This window comes from Cervus elaphus, chromosome 12, assembly GCF_910594005.1.
Source record: "Cervus elaphus chromosome 12, mCerEla1.1, whole genome shotgun sequence".
In the NCBI taxonomy this organism is placed as follows: domain Eukaryota; kingdom Metazoa; phylum Chordata; class Mammalia; order Artiodactyla; family Cervidae; genus Cervus; species Cervus elaphus.
Genome location: NC_057826.1, coordinates 58,358,158 through 58,380,594, shown reverse-complemented (window position 1 = coordinate 58,380,594; position 22,437 = coordinate 58,358,158). Strand labels below are relative to the sequence as shown.

Here is a 22,437-nt window from a genome sequence, read left to right as displayed (position 1 = left end):
GGGGTCTACTCAACTCTGTGGCTTACATCAGCAGCCACAGACAATCCTTAAACGAATTAGAGTGGCTGTGTGCCAATAAACTATGTGCAGACGCTGAAATTTGGATTTGTATTTTTTATGAGTAATATCATTTTTTATTTTTTCAACCATTAAAAAATGTATACTTATTTTTAACTTGTGGGCGCCACAGAAACACGTAGTGATAAGATTTGGCCTGCAGTCTGTAGCTTGCTGGCATATGTTTTAGAAAATTTTCAATTAAATATATATATGTATACATATATAAAATTCTCATTCTCTCCTATTCTCTCTCTCTCTCTGGATAACTATCTCTGCTGGAAGTTGAATGGAAGTTGAATGGAAGTACATAAAGCATTTGTGTACTAATACATTGATTTAAGTCACAGCAGCATCAAGTCCGTGTACAAGAAGTCCACAGAGTCACTGGATAAGGTACAGAGTTAGGCTGTTCCGCCCACACAACACAATCGCAAGTGACACGAAATAAGCGAGTGGCAGGGCTGCGGAGACGCGAAGGCACCTCCCTGCCCACTCAGACCTCAAGCATCCCTAGCTGGCGACGCCACCCCGGGCTCGGCTTCCCGGGCGGGCTTCGGGACGGCGCAGCCGCACTGGTGCCGCCTTCCCACCAATCTCGACCCTCGACGCGTTCCGTTCGTGCGTGGAGGAGCCGGGCGGGAGGAGAGGCCGCTCCGTGGGCAGGGGCTGCGGCGCGCCGAGCGGCTGGGCCCAGCTACCGCGCGGATGGCGGACTCGCAGCTGTTCTGCGTGGCCGAGGAGCGCAGCGGCCACTGTGCCGTGGTGGACGGAAACTTCCTCTACGTGTGGGGGGGCTACGTGGTAAGGGGAAGAGGCGGGACGGGGCGGACTCGCGCCGGGAGCCCGCCCGGCCTCCCGGGCCGACCGGCCGGCTAGCCCCCGCCCACACCGGCCCAGAGGCGGGGGCCGGTCCGCGGCCCGGGCCGGCGCCGCCGGCGCCCCGCCCGGCCCTCTGCTGTCGGCCGCTCTCCCGCCGCTTCGGGGCTGGACGCCGAGCCGCCGTTGCTTGCACTGGGAAAGCCTTCAAAGCCCGCTCCGGGGCTCTTCCCATTCTCCAGTCCGCCGGGTCCTCGCAGCTGGCGGATAGCTTGGCTTGCCCAGCGCTCAGGCGGTTACTGCGCGATTGATGATCATTTTTAAATGCTTACGCAGACGCAAAAGCCCACCGAGGATGCCGAGCTATATTAGTCCATAAATATTTCCTTATTCCCGCGGCGCGATTCGGAATCACTGAAGCATTTAAGTATTCCTAAGTTGTTTTTAGTGGCATTCCTTTACCAGTGGGTAATGATTTTTTTTTTTTTTTTTTCCGAATCTGAAAACAGGCTCATATTAACAGTATGAATGTTAGGCTTTAAAATCCTTATTACAGTGGAGGTTTGAATATGTGCTTTGTTTCTATAATCGTAGGATTATAGAATCAAGGATTCTAAAGATGGAAAGCAGTTCTGGAATATATGCCAACCCCTTTAGTTTAAGATTTAAGAAAAGAAAAACAAAAAAAGCGAGCCATCTGGAGTTCTACTGGAGGTAGAACAGATATTTTTCTGACTGATTCAATACTATTATGTGACAGATGTAACATGATTGAATCGTTCAAAGAAATAAAGAACATACTGTTTATGTTAAATGATTCTCAAATCCAAGTTGGTTTTTGTTGTTTTGTTTGTGTGTTTATTTTTAATCTGATTCAGTGTCAGGATGGGAAAATCGGAACTCACATTTGAGTGCCTACTATACGTGGCATGTGTTACGAAATATATTCCCAATCTTATATAATCCTTACTATACCTTGTAAGGTAAGTAATATACTATTTAAAAAATAAGGTCTATGAGTCAGTAAGAGTAAATAATTTGAATGGCCATTTGGCTGCAAGGGCAGCAGATTCCAACTTAGATATATTGGATTTCCAAAGCCTATTTTATTTTTATGATAAACATAAATTAGGCTTTCCTAAGGTCTAATAGTTCCACCTCGTGTTCTTGGTGAAAAAGTAGTCTAGATATAATGATGGTTTTTGCAGAAGAAATATTTGTATTGTTTTGAGCTGTACTACTTGAAGATGTACAGTTGTCAGACTTCATGGCTATATTAATTCTTAGTATTGTGACAGATGAAAAAAATCTCACTTAAGATAGTAATCTGTAATATCTCATATCTGGTGACAGTATAGATTTCTGTTGGGCCCATAACTGAAAGGTCTGGTGTTTTTACATTTCATTTTAATCTTGAAAATTGTGTAATTGGTAAGATTCCAGGTTTTCAGATCACAGTTAGTGAGTAGAAATACTTCGTGCTACTGATCCAATGAGTAAATGCTATAAGAACCACCCTGGAAAGTACCACACAGATTTGGATCAAGCCTAGTTTTAAATCCAGGGATTGTCAGCACTTAAAATATGTCTAAGGCATAAGGGAAAGGAAAGAGAGAGTGGGAGGCAGAAAAGAATATATATAATGATGAAAAAGTAGAATCATTCCAACAATTGTTTTATTCACATCCTTCTGAACAGCTAAAAGGCTCTGGAATCTAGAGGTAACCCAGTAGTCAGTCTTAAAGAATAGTATTCAGTTGATTCCAGATTGTTTGTTCCAAGCCCAGTTTTCCTCCTCATGAACACAATGTGTGTTAAAATTGACAAAAGTATATCCTAAAACTTGAATGGCCCACATATATCTGTCTAAATTATTATTACCCTATTATTGAACATCTTGTAAAGTCCAGTGTATCTGAAAATAACCCTACCTCTAGAGGTAAGAGCAGCAATGCTGAAAAAAGTAAATTCTAATTGGTGCCAGAATATTCTCTTGTTCCTAGTTTTTTCATATATTTTCCACACTACTGAAATTCATACAAACTTTAGTATTACAACTAGGAACATTTAAAAGTTGTGAGTAGTTTTTTCTAAATTTTTGAGGAGAAACACAATGTTTTAGCATGTTTACAGATGATATACTTTCCTCTTAAGGTTTAATCATATGAACAGTTCTATTTCTGTAATACAATTGATGTTAATACATTTTGCCCTAAACCTTTCCTTATACAAACTAGCTGTATGAGTCTGTTTAACTATATGTTTCTGTTTTGGAAAAGGACTTAAAGGAAAGAAGAATCAATTTAAAAAACGTTTGAAAAGAATGAAAGTTGGAGGTTTACAGTACCAGATTTTAAAACATAATACTGAAACAAATCAGTGATGCAAGTTGAGATAGCATGATGGAATGGAGAAGAAATTACATAAACAACCAAGCATATAAGAGTATTTCGTATATAAAAGGCAGCATTTCAGTTCTGGAAGAACAGTTGCTTATTCAATATGTTCCTGGGACTACTGGAGGAAAATGACAGTAGAGTTTCGGATTGACAAATATAGAGAAATTAAGCCATTTAATACCAGAAGAAAATATGTGACGTGTAAAATTCTGAGTTGGGAAAAGAAAAACTGAATTGGGAAAAAACTATAAGGGAAAAAGCTTGGTAGATCAAAGTTGTTTTTTAATATAAAAGGAAAATTGTTTAATCATCTTAGAGCGGTTAAGATCAGAGTTTTAAAAATTAAAATCTGTGCTTTTTAAACACCATAAAGTGAGGAGGTGAATGACAAATGGGCAAAGTTATTTGCAACATGTGTCATAGACAAAAGTTCTGTAAAAATAAAGACTGATATTTCCCTGAAAAATGAGCAATGGACAAGCACAGAAATTTAAAAGGAAAGAAATAGATTGTGAATCAAAGAAACAGAAATGAAAATTTTATTTTCCAACTTGCAAATATTCAGAATTTTTGAGAAGAGTGTAGGGAAATGAATTACTCATGCACTAGTAAACTTCTTTGGAGAGAAAGTTAGCAATGTGTATTAAAAGCCTTAAGTGAGTATTTCTTTAACCTAATTATTTATTCATAGATGGTCACACAGACCATCCATATTATGTGGAGATGTTAATTCTTTTTAGATGGCCAGAATTTGAATCCCCTTCCTCTTGTTGTATCCCCCACTAAGTGAGTCTTGCTTTAGTTGTCTGAGTATTTATTTTAGTTGTCTGAGTACCTCCTACGTACCTTCATAGAAAATATATTCTGTAAGAGAGGAATTTTGTTCCCTATTCTGTCCTTAGTGTCCTGAGTCAGACATAGCTCATAGTAGGTGCCCAATAAAAAAGAACAAGAGTACCAGGTTTTTTCCCGCTTCGCTTGCAGCTAGGTTCTGGGCAAGTAGCCTGGATGCTATTGGTTAGATGTATGTGTGGTAGATTTGGACTTAAGAATAAAGACGTAAAAATCAGGACTTAAGGAGGATTCTTGGCTACCCATAGAATTTGTAGGAAGATAAGGTCCCTGGCGTAAAAGGCAGTTCTACACGCTGCAATGCTACAAGCTGCTCACCAGCGACCGGGGCAGTTTACACTTCAGACTGGTTCTCTGGGTTTTTAGGTCTTGCTTCTCTTAACACAAGCTGGTTCTCCAGCTTCCCTGATGATTCCATGAGCTACCTAATATTCATTTATTAGAATTTTATTCTTTAATTTAAAAATTTGAAATGTTTATACAAAAGGATATGTAAAATAATGACATCAGATTAAGAAATCAGCTAAAATCAGTACCATAGAAGTTTCATGTTTATCCTTCCCTGATTATATTGTTCCTCCCACGCTCATAGAGTACCACTATCTTGATTTCTTATTAATCACTGTTTTGTTTATAGTTTTATCACTTATGCATCTGTCCCTAAACAATATATTATTTGGTTTTTTAATCAGAGCATGGGTTTTCTTTCATGACTTAATTCTTTTAGTTAACATTGTGTGTTTTAGACTCATACGTGATTTGTATTCAGCTAGTTGTGCACTTGCATGGCTGTGACTGTGCTTAGTGTTTATTTTGTTTGGTCAGTTTCTGTGCTGTGCAGTTATTAAATATTTTGAAAATCACTGCTAGATTTATTCCTTTGATGTGTGTACTATATAATATTCTATTGTGTGAATTCACAGCAATTTCCTTATCTATTCCACTATTGATGTATATTTGAATGTTTCAGGTTTGTTTTTTTTTTTTTCTTTTTGGAATTGTAAGCAATGCTACATTGAGCATTCCTTATAACATGTCACCTATTATACCTGCAGAGGGGCATATACATTCTCTAGGGCAGACACCAACGGATGGGATGCTGGGTTGCCTGGTCACACACTTCCAAATTAAATTGGAAACATCAGTGTTACCAAAATATTTGTATCAATTTACACCACCCTCACCAACTTCCTTGTTCCATATCCTTGACAACATTTGGTACCATCTGGCCTTCAAATTTGCCAATGCAGTGAGTGTGACGACCTATTTCATTGTAGTTTTTATTTGCTTTCCATGATTACAATACAGTGGAGTGTCTTTTCATAGCTTTATGAACTATTTGTGTTTTCTGTGAAAACACTGGTTCATGTCTTTTGCTCACTTGTCTATTGAGTTGTCTTTTACTGATTTATAGGAATTCTTTAATTACATAGTTGTAGGAGTTTAATATGGCTTTTCAGTTTGAGGCTTCCCTGGTAGCTCAGTTGGTAAAGAATCCGCCTGCAATGCAGGAGACTTGGGTTCGATCCCTGGGTTGGGAAGATCCCCTAGAGATGGGAAAGGCTACCCACCCTAGTATTCTAGCCTGAAGAATTCCATGGACTGTATAGTCCATGGGGTTGCAGAGTTGGACACGACTGAGCAACTTTCACTTTTCTCAGTCTGTAGCTTATCTTTGTACTTTCTTGATTATATTTTGTTCAACAGAGGCTTTTAATTAATGACATTAATGCTTTGTACTTTCTGCATCTTAAATCTTTCCCAGCGTGGAGATCATAAAGTCTCCTATATTGTCTTCTAAACAATTTTTGGTTTTGCCTTCCACATTTAATTTCTTTTAATTTGAATTTTTTGTTTGGTTGGTTGGTTTAAGGTAGGGATCCAATTTGATTATATTTTCAATATGGGTAATCAGTTATTCTTGTGTCATATATTAAATAGTCCCCTCTTTCCCTACTCTGACATGCATCAAGTTTCCTTGTTTGTGTCATCTGTTTCTAGGTTCTTTATTTTGTGAAGTTTGCTATTTATTCTTGGAACAGAACCTCCCTCAGTGTCTAAATGACAACAGCTTTACTAGAAGTCTGAATGTTGGATGGTAAAAGCTCCACTCACACTCTATCTTGTACTTGAGGAATATTTTGGTTATGTAGGGACTTTTGTTGTTTCATATACATTTTCTTTACTATTTTTATTATAGTAAAATATATAAAACATTTAATTTGTCATTTTAACCAAGTTAGTGTACAGTTGGTGGCATTATATTCAGTGTTGTCCAGTGTTACCACTGTCTGCTTCCTAAATGGTGCCGGTGCTAACGAACCTGCCTGCCAGTGCTTGAATGTAAGAGAAACGGGTTTAGTCTCTAGGCCGGGAAGATTCCCTGGAGAAGGGCATGGCAACTGACTCTAGTATTCTTGCCTGGAAAATCCCGTGGACAAAGGAGCCTGGCTGGCTACAGTCCATAGGGTCTCACAGAGTTGGCCTGACTGAAGCGACTTAGCACACACCGCTGTCTAGTTGCAAAACTCTACCCCAAACAGAAATTCTGCCTCCCTCCCTTCTTACCCCAGGCCCTGCTAACTTCTAATCATTCTATCTTTATACATTTGCCTTTTTCTAGATTTTCATGTAAATGAGATCTTAATAATGTTTATATTTGTGAGTCTGGCTTCTTTTATTTAGCATATTACATTCATGGTTTGCCTACATTGCAGTATGTGTCAGAACTTCATTCCTTTTATAGAGAATAGGATTACATTGTATGCATATGCCACATTTTGTTTATCCATTCATCTGTTATTGGGACACTTGGGTTGTTGCCCCCTTTTGTGTATTCTAAGTAGTTCTGATATCAAGATTGGCATTACAAGTATCTGAGTCCCTATTTTCAATTCTTTTGGGTACGTAGGAGTGGAATTCCTGGGTCATGTGGTTATTCTACGTTTAACTTTTAGAAGAACTGCCAACTTGCTTTCCACCGTACTTTCTCATTTGTATAAACTTTAGAATCAGATTGTCAAATAAATTACTCTGTAAGATTTTATGTTACTGTACTCAATCTTTAGATCACTTGAGAGTGATAGACATGTTATGAAATTGAGGCTTCAGGTCCAAGTATCTAGTATATCTCTATTCAAGACTTTTTGATGTCTTTCAATAAAGTTTTGTAGTATCTTCATCAATATCTTGTATATCTTTTGTATCTATATCTTATATATCTTTGCTTGGCTTCTTTGTGTTTTTGGTTGTTAGTTTCTTTAAAACTAAATTGCTTGATTATCACTGGTATTTAGAAATACAATTAACTTGAATATTTTTTACTCTGGCAGACTTTCTAAACATACATTCATTCTCAAAATCCATCTGTTAATTATCTTTATTTTCTTTTTTTTATCTTTATTTTCTATATGGAATCTACACATGATGACAGTTTTGTTTCTTCCATCCTAATCTTTATTCGTAATTTTTTTTATTATACTGGTGGACCTAAAGTACAGTGTAAAATGAAAGCTATTTTTTCCTTGCTCCTAATCTCAGAGGGATTGTTTTAAACTATTAACCATTAAGTTTAATGATTGCTTAGGGTTTTGTTTGTTTGTAGGTGTCCTTTTTCAAGTTAATGGCCCTTTTCAAATGAACAAGGTGCCTTTCTACCCAATTTTCAATTTGTGAATGTTGAGTTTTCAAGAGTGATTTTTGCATTATACTGAGATAATTATGTTTTTTCTTCTTTACTCTCCAAATGTGATGACTTATAAAATAATAGTAATATTTGTAATATTAAATCAATGTTCCATTCCTTGGATTAAGTACAAGTTAGTATAATATGTTACCTTTTATATACATCAACTGGATCCTATTTACTCATTACTTTTTAAAGCAATTTTACATCTATGTTCAAAAGTGGTTTGGCTAGTATTCCTTCTTTTATATTCTGGAGTAGATTTTTTGGAAGATTTAATTACTTGTTCTGTGAGTGTTTGGAAGAATTCATCTGTAAAGCCATCTGGGTTTGGTACTTTGTGGGGGAGATTTTAAATCTCTGATTCAATCAAAACTATGAGATTATTCATATTTTCCATGTTTTTTTTGAGTCAAGTTTCCTCACTCATTCTCTCTCTTCCTCCATGTCTCTTAACTTCTTTTTTATATATTCCATCTCTCTGGGCTATGTTTCTGGATTAATAAGTTCACTAATTCTCTCTCTCTTTTTTTTTTAGGGTAACTTTGACAAAAGCAGTTTTAGTGGAATGAGTCTGAATGGATTAATCTGGGTTGATGCTGTAACGAGCAACGAAGCAATGGAGAGCCCCACTGTAACTCAGTGTGGAGCCTTTGTTAGGAAGGGAGCCGAGAAATGAGAGAAGGAGTTGTGGAAGAGTTCTGTTTTAAGATGAGCAATACTAAGGCATGTTTGAGTATCGATAGGGGTGATCTACCACAGAAGCAAAATTTGATGATGAGAAGGGATGATGAAAAGAAGGGATAATTTAGGAGTGAAATCACTGAGAAAATAAGGAACTAGGGCCAAACTGTTCAGTTCTGTGCTCCATTTGGCTTTTTGCAACACCACTTTTAAAGATTAGTTAAACGGACTTCTCTTTTTAACCATGAGATGAGCATACAGTCAGTTTAATAAGTATTATTCATGTATCCATTCTCTTAAGCCACAAATATTCTATTGGTCTTGTATGTCCAAGTCACTGTGGTAGACTCTGGAACAACAAAATAAACATGACCTGTGCACTCATGAAACTTGTATCATGGCAGTGGTGGTGCTGTGTGGATATGATGCAGACAAAGGACTTGGAAGGGAAGGTATAGGATTTATGAGAGCATTTAACAGGGACCTTAATCTCTTAACTTTATTCTAGAAGAGTAAAGAAGCAACAAAATGATTCCCAAAGAAAGAGTAATTAGCCGAACAAATTTTGGGAGAGCCCTGCAAGAAGAGAGAAGAACATAGGTGAAGGTCCAGTAGGAAACTTGCATGGGTTTAGGAACGGAAGGAAGACTGGAACTTAATGACTAAAGGCAAGAACTTTGGAGGGATAGCAGGTGCTATACAGCATAGAATCATAAGAATTTTAGACCATCCTGAGAGCATCAGGGAAGCACTGAAGGGACTTGAGCAGAAAAGCGACAGAAGCCATTTTCATACTGTTTCTGTTGTAAAGGTGTACTCATGTGGCTACTAGAGCTGGATACCATTAAACCTTAGAGTCATACATTAACTCCTTTTCTTAACAATTATTTACTTGTCCATCAGTCAGACATGGTTTCCTCAGTCAGACAGAGTGGAAGTTTCCTTGGAAATTTTTTTTTTTTTTTTTTTTGTGGATCCTCTAGAGTAATCTGAAGCTCTTGGCTCTAGTTTTATTGCCCCCTTTCTTTGTTCTCTGTTTCACAGGATGCTGTCCTCCCGGACAGGGCCAGAGCCCTATTCATACACATGGGAGGGGTAGGTGCTGTGCCCGTTGTACTCATCAGTGGTGAGGCAGTGCAGCATGAAGTGGCCCAGGTCGTGTTTGGAGATGACCCTCAAGGGCCCTCGTCCATCCAGGGTCACTGTGTAGGCCCCAGTCAATGGGTGGTCTCCTATATGTGGTGGCATCACGGCCACGTACTTCAGGCCCGACTGCTGGAGTACCTTGTGCATCCGGACATGGTCATCAGTCACATCCTGCAGTCTTGGGGGCACCTTGGAAGGGTCCCACAGTAGGAAGGCCGAGGTGCAGGCCACGACCTTGTCCACGCCATGGGCCTTCATGGCCGCCACGATGTTCTGGGCACCCTCGGACATCATTGTGGTAGGACTGAGGTCATTGCGGGTGCCCAGCAGCACGACGACAGCATCTTGCCCAGCCACAGTTTTGTCCACGTCAGCCGGCTCCCGGACGTCACCCACCACCACGTGGGCCGGCTGGGGCCCCTCTGAGGGCAGCCTGGAGGGGTCCCGCACCAGCACCGTCACCTCATAGCCTGCTTGCACCGCCTGCGCCAGCGTGGTGAGCCCGGTGTTGCTGGTGGCGCCGAAAAGGGCAATCTTCTTGACGACCATGCTACGGGATCGTGGGGGCGCGAGGCCGCGGAGTCGCAGGACACGCGGGAACCGACTCCCTTGGAAATTTTATTATAATGTTCTTCTGCTTTGAGTGTGTGTGTATGAGAGTAGGGAATGGGGAGAGATACAGACAGAAACAGAGATGGAGTTAGAGACATAGAACTAGTAGTCAGGATACTATTTTAAAATTTTAACTAGTAGAGCAATGAGAATATTAACTAATTCTACTTAGCATGTTAATAATTTATACATCATACAGAAATTCTTAAATTTTTAGACATTTAATTCTTAGATATTCTTAAACATCTTTTGCAACTAGCTATTTTTGAGTTATTTTATAACTTTTTTTTCATTTATTTTTATTAGTTGGAGGTTAATTATTTTACAATATTGTAGTGGTTTTTGCCATACATTGACATGAATCAGCCATGAATTTATATGTGTTCCCCATCCCGATCCTCCCTCCCGCCTTCTCCCCATCCCATCCCTCTGGGTCTTCCCAGTGCACCAGCCCTGAGCACTTGTCTCATGCATCCAACCTGGGCTGGTGATCTCTTTCACCCTTGGTAGTATACTTGTTTCAATGCTATTCTCTCAGAACATTCCACCCTCGCCTTCTCCCACAGAGTCCAAAAGTCTGTTCTGTACATCTGTGTCTCTTTTTCTGTTTTGCATATAGGGTTATCATTACCATCTTTTATTTTATAACTTTTAACTATTCCTGACAGAGTTGGGTAAGGGTTTGTTTTAATCCCTAGGTTTTTAACCTTAACATAAAGAAAATTGTTATTTTATTCTTATTTCTCTTTTTATCATAAATATCAGAATGTACTATATATGTTTTCAGCTTCTTTAGAGATTATTCATATTCGGAGTTGGCATTTTGACTAGTTTAATTTATCTTGATCCTTAGATTCTATATTTAATCAACATCTAACACCATGCCTTGCACATAGTAGGCACTCAAAAAACATGTCCAGTGAATCAAGGTATTTGATATGGTGCTCTTAATTATATTTCATAAAAGTTTCCTTTCTTAACTCCTCCCTTTTACCACAAATATATTGCCCTTTTTCAATATTCCTTTTCTTTCTGGCTTCATAGTCTTCAGTATTCTTTTCTAATGTTATTGTTTTGCTGTTTTCTCTTTCTTGAACTTCTTGGAAAGTTTAATGGCCCTCAGTCTTTTTCTGAGACTCATATACTTGCTATTTTGTATTTGCCTACTTTCTCTTAGAAAATGTCTCTCTTCCCCTTCTCTTTTGATCTATCTTAATTTCTATTGAAAAAACCGTCTTTGAGGCTGTTTATTGTTTTTGTCTTTTTCACTTTTTACATTGTGGTTTTCCCATCCTGAGCAACTATTTAGTTGTTACTTTGTAAATAATAAACATAATTTTATGTATTCTGTGTTTTTAGTCTATTGAAGACAATGAAGTATATTTGCCTAATGATGAGATTTGGACCTATGATATTGATAGTGGGTTGTGGTAAGTAATTTTGCATTGCTTAATGTCCAGTCTTAATATCTGTTACAACTGTTATCATAGACAACGGGAGATCTGAGACCATACTCAGAACATACTGCAATATTATGTTGTCTCCCTTTCCCTTTCCTTCAGTGCTTTATTCCCTCTGGATGTTTCTCTCCCCAAATCCCTTCCTCTCTTCACTTGTTGTCCTTTACTATTCCTATCTGAAGACTTTGTTTTGTTCTACTATTTCCCAATTCTGGTGACATGAGAAGATTTTGTAACTTTTTTCCTCAGTAGGTTGAAAAGTCTTTACCATGGATCTTCTTACACTTTTTAGAGTATTGGCTACCATGATATCTTAATTGTAATTGTCAGTGACAATTTTCATTGAAAAAGTACTGATGGAGTTCAAAAGGAATTTTAATTTGCCTTTCTGGAAAGTTACGGCATCCCACGTTGTTCTTGCTGCAGGACAATGCACCTCATGGAAGGAGAACTGCCTACCTCCATGTCAGGAAGCTGCGGTGCTTGCATTAATGGAAAGCTGTACGTTTTTGGAGGATATGATGACAAAGGATACAGCAATCGAGTAATTTTTTTCTTTTCAATTCAGGAGTGCAGAAAAATGTAATGTTTAATGTGTCACTTCATCTCACAAGTATTTTGCAAAGAAGACATATGTAGAAAAGCTTGAGCTAACTTTAGATAAGGTTTTAAAAGACAGAGTGAAAATGCAGCATACCTGCTCCTCTCTGGTCCCAGATCCTTCTGCTTCTGAATTAACTGCTTACTTGGTTGATATCCATAGGGCGAGAACGAGAAGGGTAAAGATTCATTTCAGTATGTTTCATATATCATTTTTGCTTCTAAAACATAGTCCCATTTTCATTAACTCTACAATTAAAATTTTTACCTTTTAAAAATAAAAAGTAACGTTATTAATTTTGGATCACCTGTCCCTGTGACATATATTTAATTTTCCAATGCCCTGTCTGTTAACAGTATTCTCCTCTTTTAAAAGCTTTATTTTGTTAATTTACGAACAAGAGATGGAACCTACGTTTGGGAAAAAATCACCAACTTTGAAGGGCAACCACCCACACCACGTGATAAACTTTCCTGCTGGGTTTATAAAGACAGGTAATGCAGCAAAACCACCTGATTAACTGCGTTCAAGTAAGGATTATAGCTTGTGTTCAAAACAGAGAAAACTTGAAACTGAATTTTCTTCAAGATATAATTACAAACTGTTTTGACACTGATGGTAAAGGCAGTTTTGAATCCTAGATAAGAGCCAGGTCATAAGAATAAATATGGTGGAAGCAACTATTTGTTTTTTTTAATTAATTACTTAATTAATTTTCTGGATAGTTAATATAGTCACATGGTTTAAAAATCAAAACCATATTAAAAAGTCTAGCTCCCATTGTTGCGCCCATCCATCCTGTTCCTACCCCTCCAGATGCACAAATAGCTACTTTCATCAACATCCTTTGTATTTTTATAGCAGTGGTTCTCAAACTTGTCTGCCATAGGAATAATATAGGGATTTTTTTTTTTTAATGCTCTGAAGCCCAGGTAATACCCTGCTGCTGCTGCTGCTGCTAAGTCGCTTCAGTCGTGTCCGACTCTGTGCGACCCCATAGACGGCAGCCCACCAGGCTCCCCCGTCCCTGGGATTCTCCAGGCAAGAGTACTGGAGTGGGGTGCCATTGCCTTCTCCGAGGTGATACCCTAGACTAACTAAATTACAATCCATGGGAGTATGATTTTTTTTAAGCTCCTTAAGTAATTCCAAGATGCAGACATGTTTGGGAACAGTTGCACTCTGTTACTTTAAGCAGATAGAAGCAAATACATACATATGTGTATATATATGTATACATACGTATGTATCTCTCTATATATTTATCTGTATCTTTTCTGCCTCTTTACACAAACATCTGTGTTCTCTGTACACTATTCTGCATCCTACTGCTTCTTTTATTTATTTATTTATTTTAGCCATTACTTTATATAATTTATTTTTTTAATATATTTTTTCCATTTATTTTTATTAGTTGGAGGCTAATTACTTTACAATATTGTAGTGGTTTTTGCCATACATTGACATGAATCAGCCATGGATTTACATGTGTTCCCCATCCTGAACCCCCCTCCCCCCTCCCTCCCCATCCCATCCCTCTGGGTCATCCCAATGCACCAGCCCTGAGCACTTGTCTCATACATCCAACCTGGACTGGCGATCTGTTTCACACTTGATAATATACATGTTTCGACGCTTTTCTCTCAGATCATCCCACCCTCGCCTTCTCCCATAGAGTCCAAAAGTCTGTTCTATACATCTGTGTCTCTTTTTCTGTCTTGCATATAGGGTTATTGTTACCATCTTTCTAAATTCCATATATATGTGTTAGTATACTGTATTGGTGTTTATCTTTCTGGCTTACTTCACTCTGTATAAGGGGCTCCAGTTTCATCCATCTCATTAGAACTGATTCAAATGTATTCTTTTTAATGGCTGAGTAATATTCCATGGTGTATATGTACCACAGCTTCCTTATCCATTCATCTTCTGATGGGCATCTAGGTTGCTTCCATGACCTGGCTATTATAAACAGTGTTGTGATGAACATTGGGGTACACGTGTCTCTTTCAGATCTGGTTTCCTCGGTGTGTATGCCCAGGAGTGGGATTGCTGGGTCATATGGCAGTTCTATTTCCAGTTTTTTAAGGAATCTCCACACTGTTCTCCATAGCGGCTGTACTAGTTTGCATTCCCACCAACAGTGTAAGAGGGTTCCCTTTTCTCCATACCCTCTCCAGCATTTATTGCTTGTAGACTTTTGGAGAGCAGCCATTCTGACTGGCAAGTAATGGTACCTCGCTGAGGTTTTGATTTGCATTTCTCTGATAATGAGTGATGTTGAACATCCTACTGCTTCTTTTAGTCTACACTGTACCATGGAGAACTTTCATTTTTCTGTATCTCTAGTTGGAAAGCTTGTTTTTTTGCTTTTGTTTTGTTTTTACAGCTGCATAGTATTCTTCCATGAGGATATACTATAGTTTATTTAACTTTTTCCTGATAAATGAAGCAACACTTAGATTATTTCAATTCATATGCCATTACAATCTATGCTTTAATGAATATCTTTGTGTTTATATACATATAATTGCAGATCTATTTGTTGGATAAAATTCCACAATTTGATTTCTGGATTAAAGGATAATACGTTTATAATTGTGGTAAATGTTTATTTTGCTAGGGCTGATGTAACAGAGTTCTATAAACTGAATGATTTAAACAACAGAAATGTACTTCCATGGTTGTCAGTGGTTAAGACTCTGCTCTTCCACTGCAAGGGGCACAGGTGTGCATCCTGGTCAGGGAACTAGGATCCCGCATGCCATGGGGTGTGTCAAAAAATGTATTGTCTCATAGTTTTGGAGGCTAGAAGTCTGAGATCAAACTGTCAGCAAGGTTGGTTCTTTCTCTGGGTTTTCAGGAAGAATCTACTTCATGCCTTTCCCCAGCTTCTGGTGACTTGTTGGTAATCTGGTGTGTAGAAGCATCACTCAGATCTCTGCCTTCATAGTCACGTAACATTCTCTCTGTACTTGCTTGTCTTCCTCCAAATTTCCCCCTTTTGTAAGAATACCAGTTATATTGAATTAGTGCCTACCCTAATCACTTCATCTTAACTTGATTGCCTCTATAATAGGTGTCCCCATGTCTCTGCCAAAATTATCTCATTCTTCCTGAACTTTGTCCACCTTTTACAAACTAGTCTGTTACTATTTCTGTTAGAATTATTTTAGAGGCCAGGTCTGCTAATTCCAATATCTAAAGTCAGCTATATTGACTCTTTCCTCTCTTGATTGTGGGTCACTTTTTCTTTTTGCCTTTTCATATACCTTCTAACTTTACATCATATGGCAGACATTCTGTTTGAAAGAACAGTAAAGGTTGTAGTAAACAATCATCTCTCCAGAAAAGGACATGCCCTTTCTTTCTTTTTCAGGCTGCTGGAGTGGACTTTAAGTCAGTCTAACCTGCAGTTGGCCTGTGCTTAGGCTTTGTTGCAGCTTTAGTTTCATTCCGTTTTAGCACTGGCTTCAAATGTTCTAATGCAGGATCAAGACTTTTCTTTGCTAGGACCCCACATTTTGAGCACTAGAAATTGTGAAGAGGTTTTGAGCTGGACTTCACAGCCATGTACCTACTTCTCAGAACTGGGAGAGATCCCTCCTTGTTTCATAGCCTAATTGGTAGGTATTTCGGCTGCTAGGGAGTTCTCTTTGCTCCGCAATCCCACTTTACACTTTTTGTACCTTGAGTGACGTCTTTAAGCATTGCATGTCCTCCCTGGCCTTTGTGGGCAGCACTCCAAGGTGTTTCCTTCAGATTTCCTGTCCTAATCCCAAACTTTAGAGTTGATAGCTCAGATTGCCTCAAGAAGAGTTGCTGTAATCTCTGCTGCTTCATACTCTTGGTGACTGGCCCGAAGTCCTCTCTGAAGATTATGTGAATACTTTTTGAATAGATTCAAACTCCCTAGGTGACTGAGTCTCTTAAGGTTCTAATTTGCTGTGCTAGCCTACCCGTGACTATTGAAATTTTGGCTGGCTTCTTTTACAAACCCTGTGTGTGCCAGGTTCTTCCTCCTCCTGCTGTTGCATCAAGGATGAAAGCAACAGTGGGTTTCTCTCTCCTACTGCAGGCTCATCACTTTCTGGAATTAGTTCACTTAGGTCTCTTTGTTCCCATAGTGGTTTGATTTTTTTTTTTTTAACTATGGTTTTGTAGTTTATATGTCTTGTTTAGGTTGTGAGAGAAATGATGTCTTTCAGCTTTCTGTGAACAAGCTGAAAGCAGAACTCCCAAAGTGTGTCCTTTGTTTTGTTTTTCAGGTTAATATATTTTGGTGGCTATGGGTGTAGGAGACATAATGAACTCCAAGATTGTTTTGATGTTCATGATGCATCTTGGGTAAGAGAGTAATCCCTGTTTACCTTTTCCTCTAATTTAGTGTCACCTTAAAGTTTTTAGAAATAATGAGCCCAGTCCTTCTCATTTTAATTTGCTATAATTGATACTATGAAAAAAAAGTGTCTTTTCTCTCTCTTGAATTTGGGTCCAGTTGCAAGAGATTCTCTCTTCTAATGGTATCAGCCTTCATTGCTACTGGCAGAGTAATTTCTTTTCTGATATCATAAATCACTTAAAGATGCTTCTATTAGACAAGTAGTGGCTTTAGCACAACTTGAAAAACTTTGTTCATAGGTAACCACAGTGGCTGTTGCTGACATACACCTCCTTTTAGGTACGTCCGCCAGAACTATTCATAGCTCAGACTGGCTTCTGTATGACAGTGAGTAAGTTGGTAGTGATACTGCTTTTTTCTACTTATTCTTACGGGCTAGAGAATAAACTATTATATTAATGAAAGAAGTCATGAAATGATACTGCTTTTTTCTACTTATTCTTACGGGCTAGAGAATGAACTATTATATTAATGAAAGAAGTCATGAAATGAAATCCTCTAAATCTTTTTTAAAATGAAATCTTTTAAAAGATAACTTTAAAAGCCATTGATCTCACCACCAAGATACACAGTAACCTCACTTTTACCTTCTACTAGCGTATTTTATTATTGTATATTATTAATGTAAAGATATATGTACATTTCCTGTATATCTCTTTGTATATGGGTATTTAAAATTTCACCATAGGCTTTACTTAGACTGTGTGTGAAATTAATATATGTTAATACAATTGAATGATTTTTAAGTGATAAAAGTGGTTTACATGGTTTTTGAGTTTTTAAAATGAAGTATCTTTTAAGTTTTGCTGCTTACAGTATTACTGATAATTTTTAGTGATATAACTTCCCACTAATGATGTCTAATTATTTTTACTCATCAGTGAAAGCTCTCATTTTTTTTTCTCAACTAGTATAGTTAGGCTAATGATCATGTCCTGAAGTTTATGGTGTACAGGTAGGTTTTTTCACTTAGATTCTGAACTAGGTAAATTATTTAGTTTATTTGACTTGTCTGACAAGTCCTGATGCAAATGAATGACGTAGTCCTGATGTATAACACAAAACCGCTGCAGAGGTAAGCTAGAGTGGTGGTAGAGGATCTCAACAATGCAGAAGATACTACATACAGTCTAACCGCTAAATCTTTGCCTTGCCAGGTCTTCCTAGAAGACAGAGGAGAGTAAGCATACATTTAATGTATAAGAATAAGCTGCTTAGTTAAGTGATTAGAATTCTTTTACAAAAAGAACCACTGTTCCCTAAAGTTTCTAACAGCAAAGATGAGAAATTTGGCACATGTACTTTAGGAAAACAGATTTTCAAATCTAAATATCATTCTTTCCTCTGCAATTTTCAAAGAGATAATCCTTTGAGAGGACTGGAGGACTGTTAACAAGTATAGTGATGAGTCATGCAAGCAATGCTATGAGAAGAACAGGTGCTAGGCGATGCTGCTGTAGCCTGGGGATCACCAGTGAGCCACTGGTGAATGCGTAAAGTTTATAACTATGGTCACACTTGACTCTATTTCTGTAAAAATGCCTATTATTGCACCAGTAAATAAGCAGTGAAGCTATCATACAAATCTAAAAGTCGTTAAAAACTTTTAAAATATTTAAAAAATTTATGTTTTAGGAAGAGCAGATATTCTGGGGATGGCATAATGATGTTCACATATTTGACACAAAGACACAGAGTTGGCTTCAACCCGAAATTAAAGTAAGTATTGTGAAAAGTTACCTTTATGTTTTTATATTCATTAATACTTTTAAAGTGAATTTCTTTTACTAAGTTATTGGCTGTTAGTAATTGAGTTTGTAATCATGTACAAAGGGGTTCTCTTGAGTGCAGTCACTATTATTGTTTTTTTATCACATAGTTTTCTCCAGGTTAAGGTTTTCTAGGAAAATCTAGAGAGGTGCCATCATCATTCTTTACCCACAAGTGTAATGCCCTGATTTAATGAAGGCTCTTTTTAAAAGTCCTTTCGTAACAAAGTTCATGATTTTGAAAAGCCCATGTTTCATAAACTCCTGAAATCTCAGTACTCTTTCACGTGCTAGTGAGCAAACACAAATTCACATGAGTTTAAGCCGTAAAGAATTCTTGCATAGCTGGGAGGTGTATTTTGAAGTGGCTCACACAGTGGAAAGGCTACAGGGACCAGGGTCTTAGGAACTGGAGCAGGTTACCCAACCTCGTCACAGTATTTCCGTCTTTCTGTTGGCTTCTCCCTGCTTCTCTGTGTGCTAGCTTATTCTGTCTGCTGCAGACTGGCCAGCTCATTTAGGAGGGACTATGGCCCTGCCTATACCAGCAGTTCTTTCTGTTGGTGCTGTATTTTCTCAATGTCTGTATCTTCACCCTGGCTCTACTTAGCTGTGTTCCTCCTCTATATCAATCCCCGTTGCCAAGGGTATGATTGGCCAGGCCTGAGTCTGAGACCTGTCCCTAGGGGAGCAAGGTATTATGATTGGTCAGATCATTGGAACTGTGCAGAATAAAATACTGAACAACATTTTTGTTCGAATTTTTGAACAAAACCAAAAATTTGGCTCAAATTCTATTCTCTGTGATTTTAAGAGAGGAAAGAGGATTTGAGAGGATTGGAGGATTGTCAACAAGTACAGTTATGAGTCATTCAAGCAATGCTCTGAGAACAGTTGCTAGGTGATGCTGCTACAGTCTAGGGAAAAACCAAATTTTTGTCCACTAACATGCATGTGGGCTTCTCTGTTGGCTCAGCAGTAAAGAATCCACTGACAAAGCAGGAGTTTGACAAGTTTGATCTCTGGTTTGGGAAAATCCCCTGGAGAAGGAAATGGCAACCCACTCCACTATTCTTACCTGGAAAATCCCGTGGACAAAGGAGCCTGGTGGGCTTTAGTCCCTGGGGTCGCAAAAGAGTTGGACACAACTTAATGAATAAACCACAACACGCATGTATGCCTAAAATTCCTTGCAGTTCAGCTTGTGTAAATGGAAGTGAGGGAAGTTCTATGCAAAATAAAAAGTGTTACAAGGCTTGACCCATCTCAGCATCCTCTTTTTCCTAGCAGTAGCTTTCACATTTCCAGTGTTCTTCTGTTCTAATTTTGGAACTGATCAACTATCAGTCAGTCATATTTGTTGATGGAAGTTTCCTGCAAGTCAGTATTTGAATGTTAAGATTTATGTGTTAATGAAATAAAAGCATCTTGTCTCTCTTAAAATAATTTCATATCAGTAAGCAGGTGGAGAGAAATTTTATTGACACTGGATCTACTAAAACTCATCCTAGATCTCTTTCAGGCTTCTTAACCCTTTGCTTCCTTAGAGAATAAGCAAGAATCTGGAGCTACTGCACACATAGTTTTAGAATGTGCTCCTTGGGATCAGTGAGCTGAGGTAGTTTCTAAGGAGTTCTTTGGGACTTCAGGTCTTTCCGTGACTGTCTCTCCTTACCGTAGTTTGTATCCCTCCCATCCTTCTGTGCCAGGGACAGGGACACTTTTAGTTATTGTTTAAAAATATTTTCACTGTGATCTCTCTGATCATTTCTTCAGATACGTTCTTCGGTTCAGTTCAGTTCAGTCGCTCAGTTATGTCGACCCCATGGACTGCACCACGCCAGACTTCCTTGTCCATCACCAACTCCCGGAGCTTGCTGAACTCATGTCCATTAAGTTGGTGATGCCATCTAATCATCTCATCCTCTGTCATCCCCTTCTCCTCCTGCCTTCAATCTTTCCCAGCATCAGAGTCTTTTCCAGTGAGTCTGTTCTTTGCATCAGGTGGCCAAAGTATTGGCGTTTCAGCTTCAGCATCAGTCCTTCCAATGAATATTTAGGACTGATTTCCTTTAGGATTGACTGGTTGGATCTCCTTGCAGTCCAAGAGACACTCAAGAGTCTTCTCCAACAAATGTACTCCAACAAAGAACTGTTACATTGTTTATATTCTATCTGAAAGTTTTTCTGATGTGGTTGCAGCTAGAATCTGTTTTCTTTATTTTCTAGAGACTTCCTTAAATTAATTCATTGTTCCTAAATATCTGCATCAAAGTGCAAGGTAACTTGATACAGTGTAACAGTTACTTGTTTTGAAGCTGAAGAAACTGGATTTGCATTCTAATTATGTCATGAAAGAGCTGTGTATTTTTAGATAAGCCATAGAGTGTGACATAGGCTTCCCAGGTGACCCTAGTGATAAAGAACCCACCTGCCAATGGAGGAGATGCATTGATTTTTAATAAAGAATCTGCCTGCAATGCCAGAGACCCAGGTTCGATCCCTAGGTCAAGAAGATCCCCTGGAGCATGGCATGGCAACCCACTCCAGTATTCTTGCCTGGAGAATTCCATGGACAGCGGAGCCTGGTGGGCTACAGCCCATAGGATCACAGAGAGTCAGAAATGACTGAAGCGACTTAGCACACACACATAGCGTGTCATCCATAAAGTGGAAGGTTGAAAGAGTTTTCCTGCACAGGATTCTTAACTCTATCAGAACAGAATTGCGTTATTTTGAGTATTTCAAACAACTTAATAAGCACTATGCATCATTTACACAGTCACATAGGCTAATGCAAATCCCATTACTTTGTTTTTGTTTGGACTGATATGAACCCAGTTTATTCAGAAGCTTTGATTGGCTATTAAATGTATTTCATAAATAAAAAAGGAGAAGGTCAACATTTATTTCATAATGAACATATACGTAGTAGAAGAATTTTTCTAAAATTTCACATCAGATACTGGAGACTAAAACTTGTCTTGCTTGAAGAGTTGGGAATCACAACACAAATGGTTCCTTCTCATTTATTTAAAAGTCTTATGTAGGTAATGGGGCTTCCCTAGTGGCTCAGATGATAAAGAATCTGCCTGCAATGCAGGAGACCCAGGTTCAATCTCTGGGTCAGGAAGATCCCCTGGAGAAGGACATGGCAACCCACTCCAGTATTCTTGCCTTGGAGAATTCCATGGACTTTGGAGCCTGGTGAGCTATAGTCAAAGTGGTTGCAGAGTCAGACATAACTGAGCAACTAACACACACACATATAGGTAATATCAGAATTATTTCTTACTGTGTTGACCTTATAGTTACTCAAGTAAACCTGAAAAGTGTAGAAAGTTGTGATCTTTGATGCAGAGATTAAATTTTGTATGCCCACATTTGGTAGCCAACGAGTTGAAAATACTGGGTTCCTTCAGAATTCGGAATGAAAAATACAAACAGAAAAGTACTCATCATGAACATGTGGAAATTATGCAGAAAAGTATTTATATTTTATTCATTCATCTACTCATTACACTTTTTTCCCCACCAATCTGAAACTTCTCTGAAGAAAAGATCTGCTATGTTTATTCAAAGCAAAGGATAAAGGTGTATTATCAGTTAATGTCAAGAGTTTTAGTAAGAGAGAAAACACTGGCTTAAGCCAAGAGTAAAGTTCTTATTGTGGAATTTGAAGCACCAAGAGTCTTCAGGGACAGATTTAATTTTTTTATTAGAGTCTCTGAGATTACCATTCTGTGTACTGCTCATTCATATTATTAACTCTGTGTATGTGCATGTGAGAGAGAGAGAGAAAAAAGAGAGGAAAGAAGGGGTGGGGTGTGTCAGAGAGGCAAAGAGAATGTCTTTAAATTTAATTTTTAAATCTTTACATTTTGAGCTAAAATTAATGTGAAATCTCATGCACCAAATAGTGTCAGGTATTTAAGAAAAACATTAAAAAAA

General features: G+C 38.3%; 2 protein-coding genes across 5 annotated transcripts in view; one reads left to right on the top strand and one right to left on the bottom strand.

Moving 5' to 3' along the window:
* The first annotated feature begins 603 nt into the window (after nt 1-603).
* KLHDC1 (kelch domain containing 1) overlaps nt 604-22,437 on the top strand; it is a 37,701-nt gene continuing 15,867 nt past the window's right edge. The window contains exons 1-7 of one of the 4 annotated variants that reach the window (XM_043920230.1): nt 604-861; nt 11,614-11,684; nt 12,141-12,258; nt 12,691-12,809; nt 16,584-16,662; nt 16,997-17,044; nt 18,353-18,436. In XM_043920230.1, coding sequence (XP_043776165.1) covers nt 766-861; nt 11,614-11,684; nt 12,141-12,258; nt 12,691-12,809; nt 16,584-16,662; nt 16,997-17,044; nt 18,353-18,436 — 615 coding nt within the window. In that variant the 5' untranslated portion in view covers nt 604-765. The remainder of the gene's footprint in view (nt 862-11,613; nt 11,685-12,140; nt 12,259-12,690; nt 12,810-16,583; nt 16,663-16,996; nt 17,045-18,352; nt 18,437-22,437) is intronic. The other 3 variants (XR_006344025.1, XM_043920227.1, XM_043920229.1) reach the window with 3 other exon arrangements.
* On the bottom strand, nt 9,482-10,242 carry LOC122705033 (flavin reductase (NADPH)-like). The gene has a single exon (XM_043920231.1). The coding sequence runs from the start codon at nt 10,189-10,191 to the stop codon at nt 9,571-9,573; it is 621 nt and encodes a 206-aa protein (XP_043776166.1). The 5' UTR covers nt 10,192-10,242; the 3' UTR covers nt 9,482-9,570.

Coding starts and splice junctions, on each gene's coding strand:
- LOC122705033 (XM_043920231.1), bottom strand. CDS start 10,191: ATGGTCGTCAAGAAGATTGCCCTTTTCGGCGCCACCAGCAACACCGGG.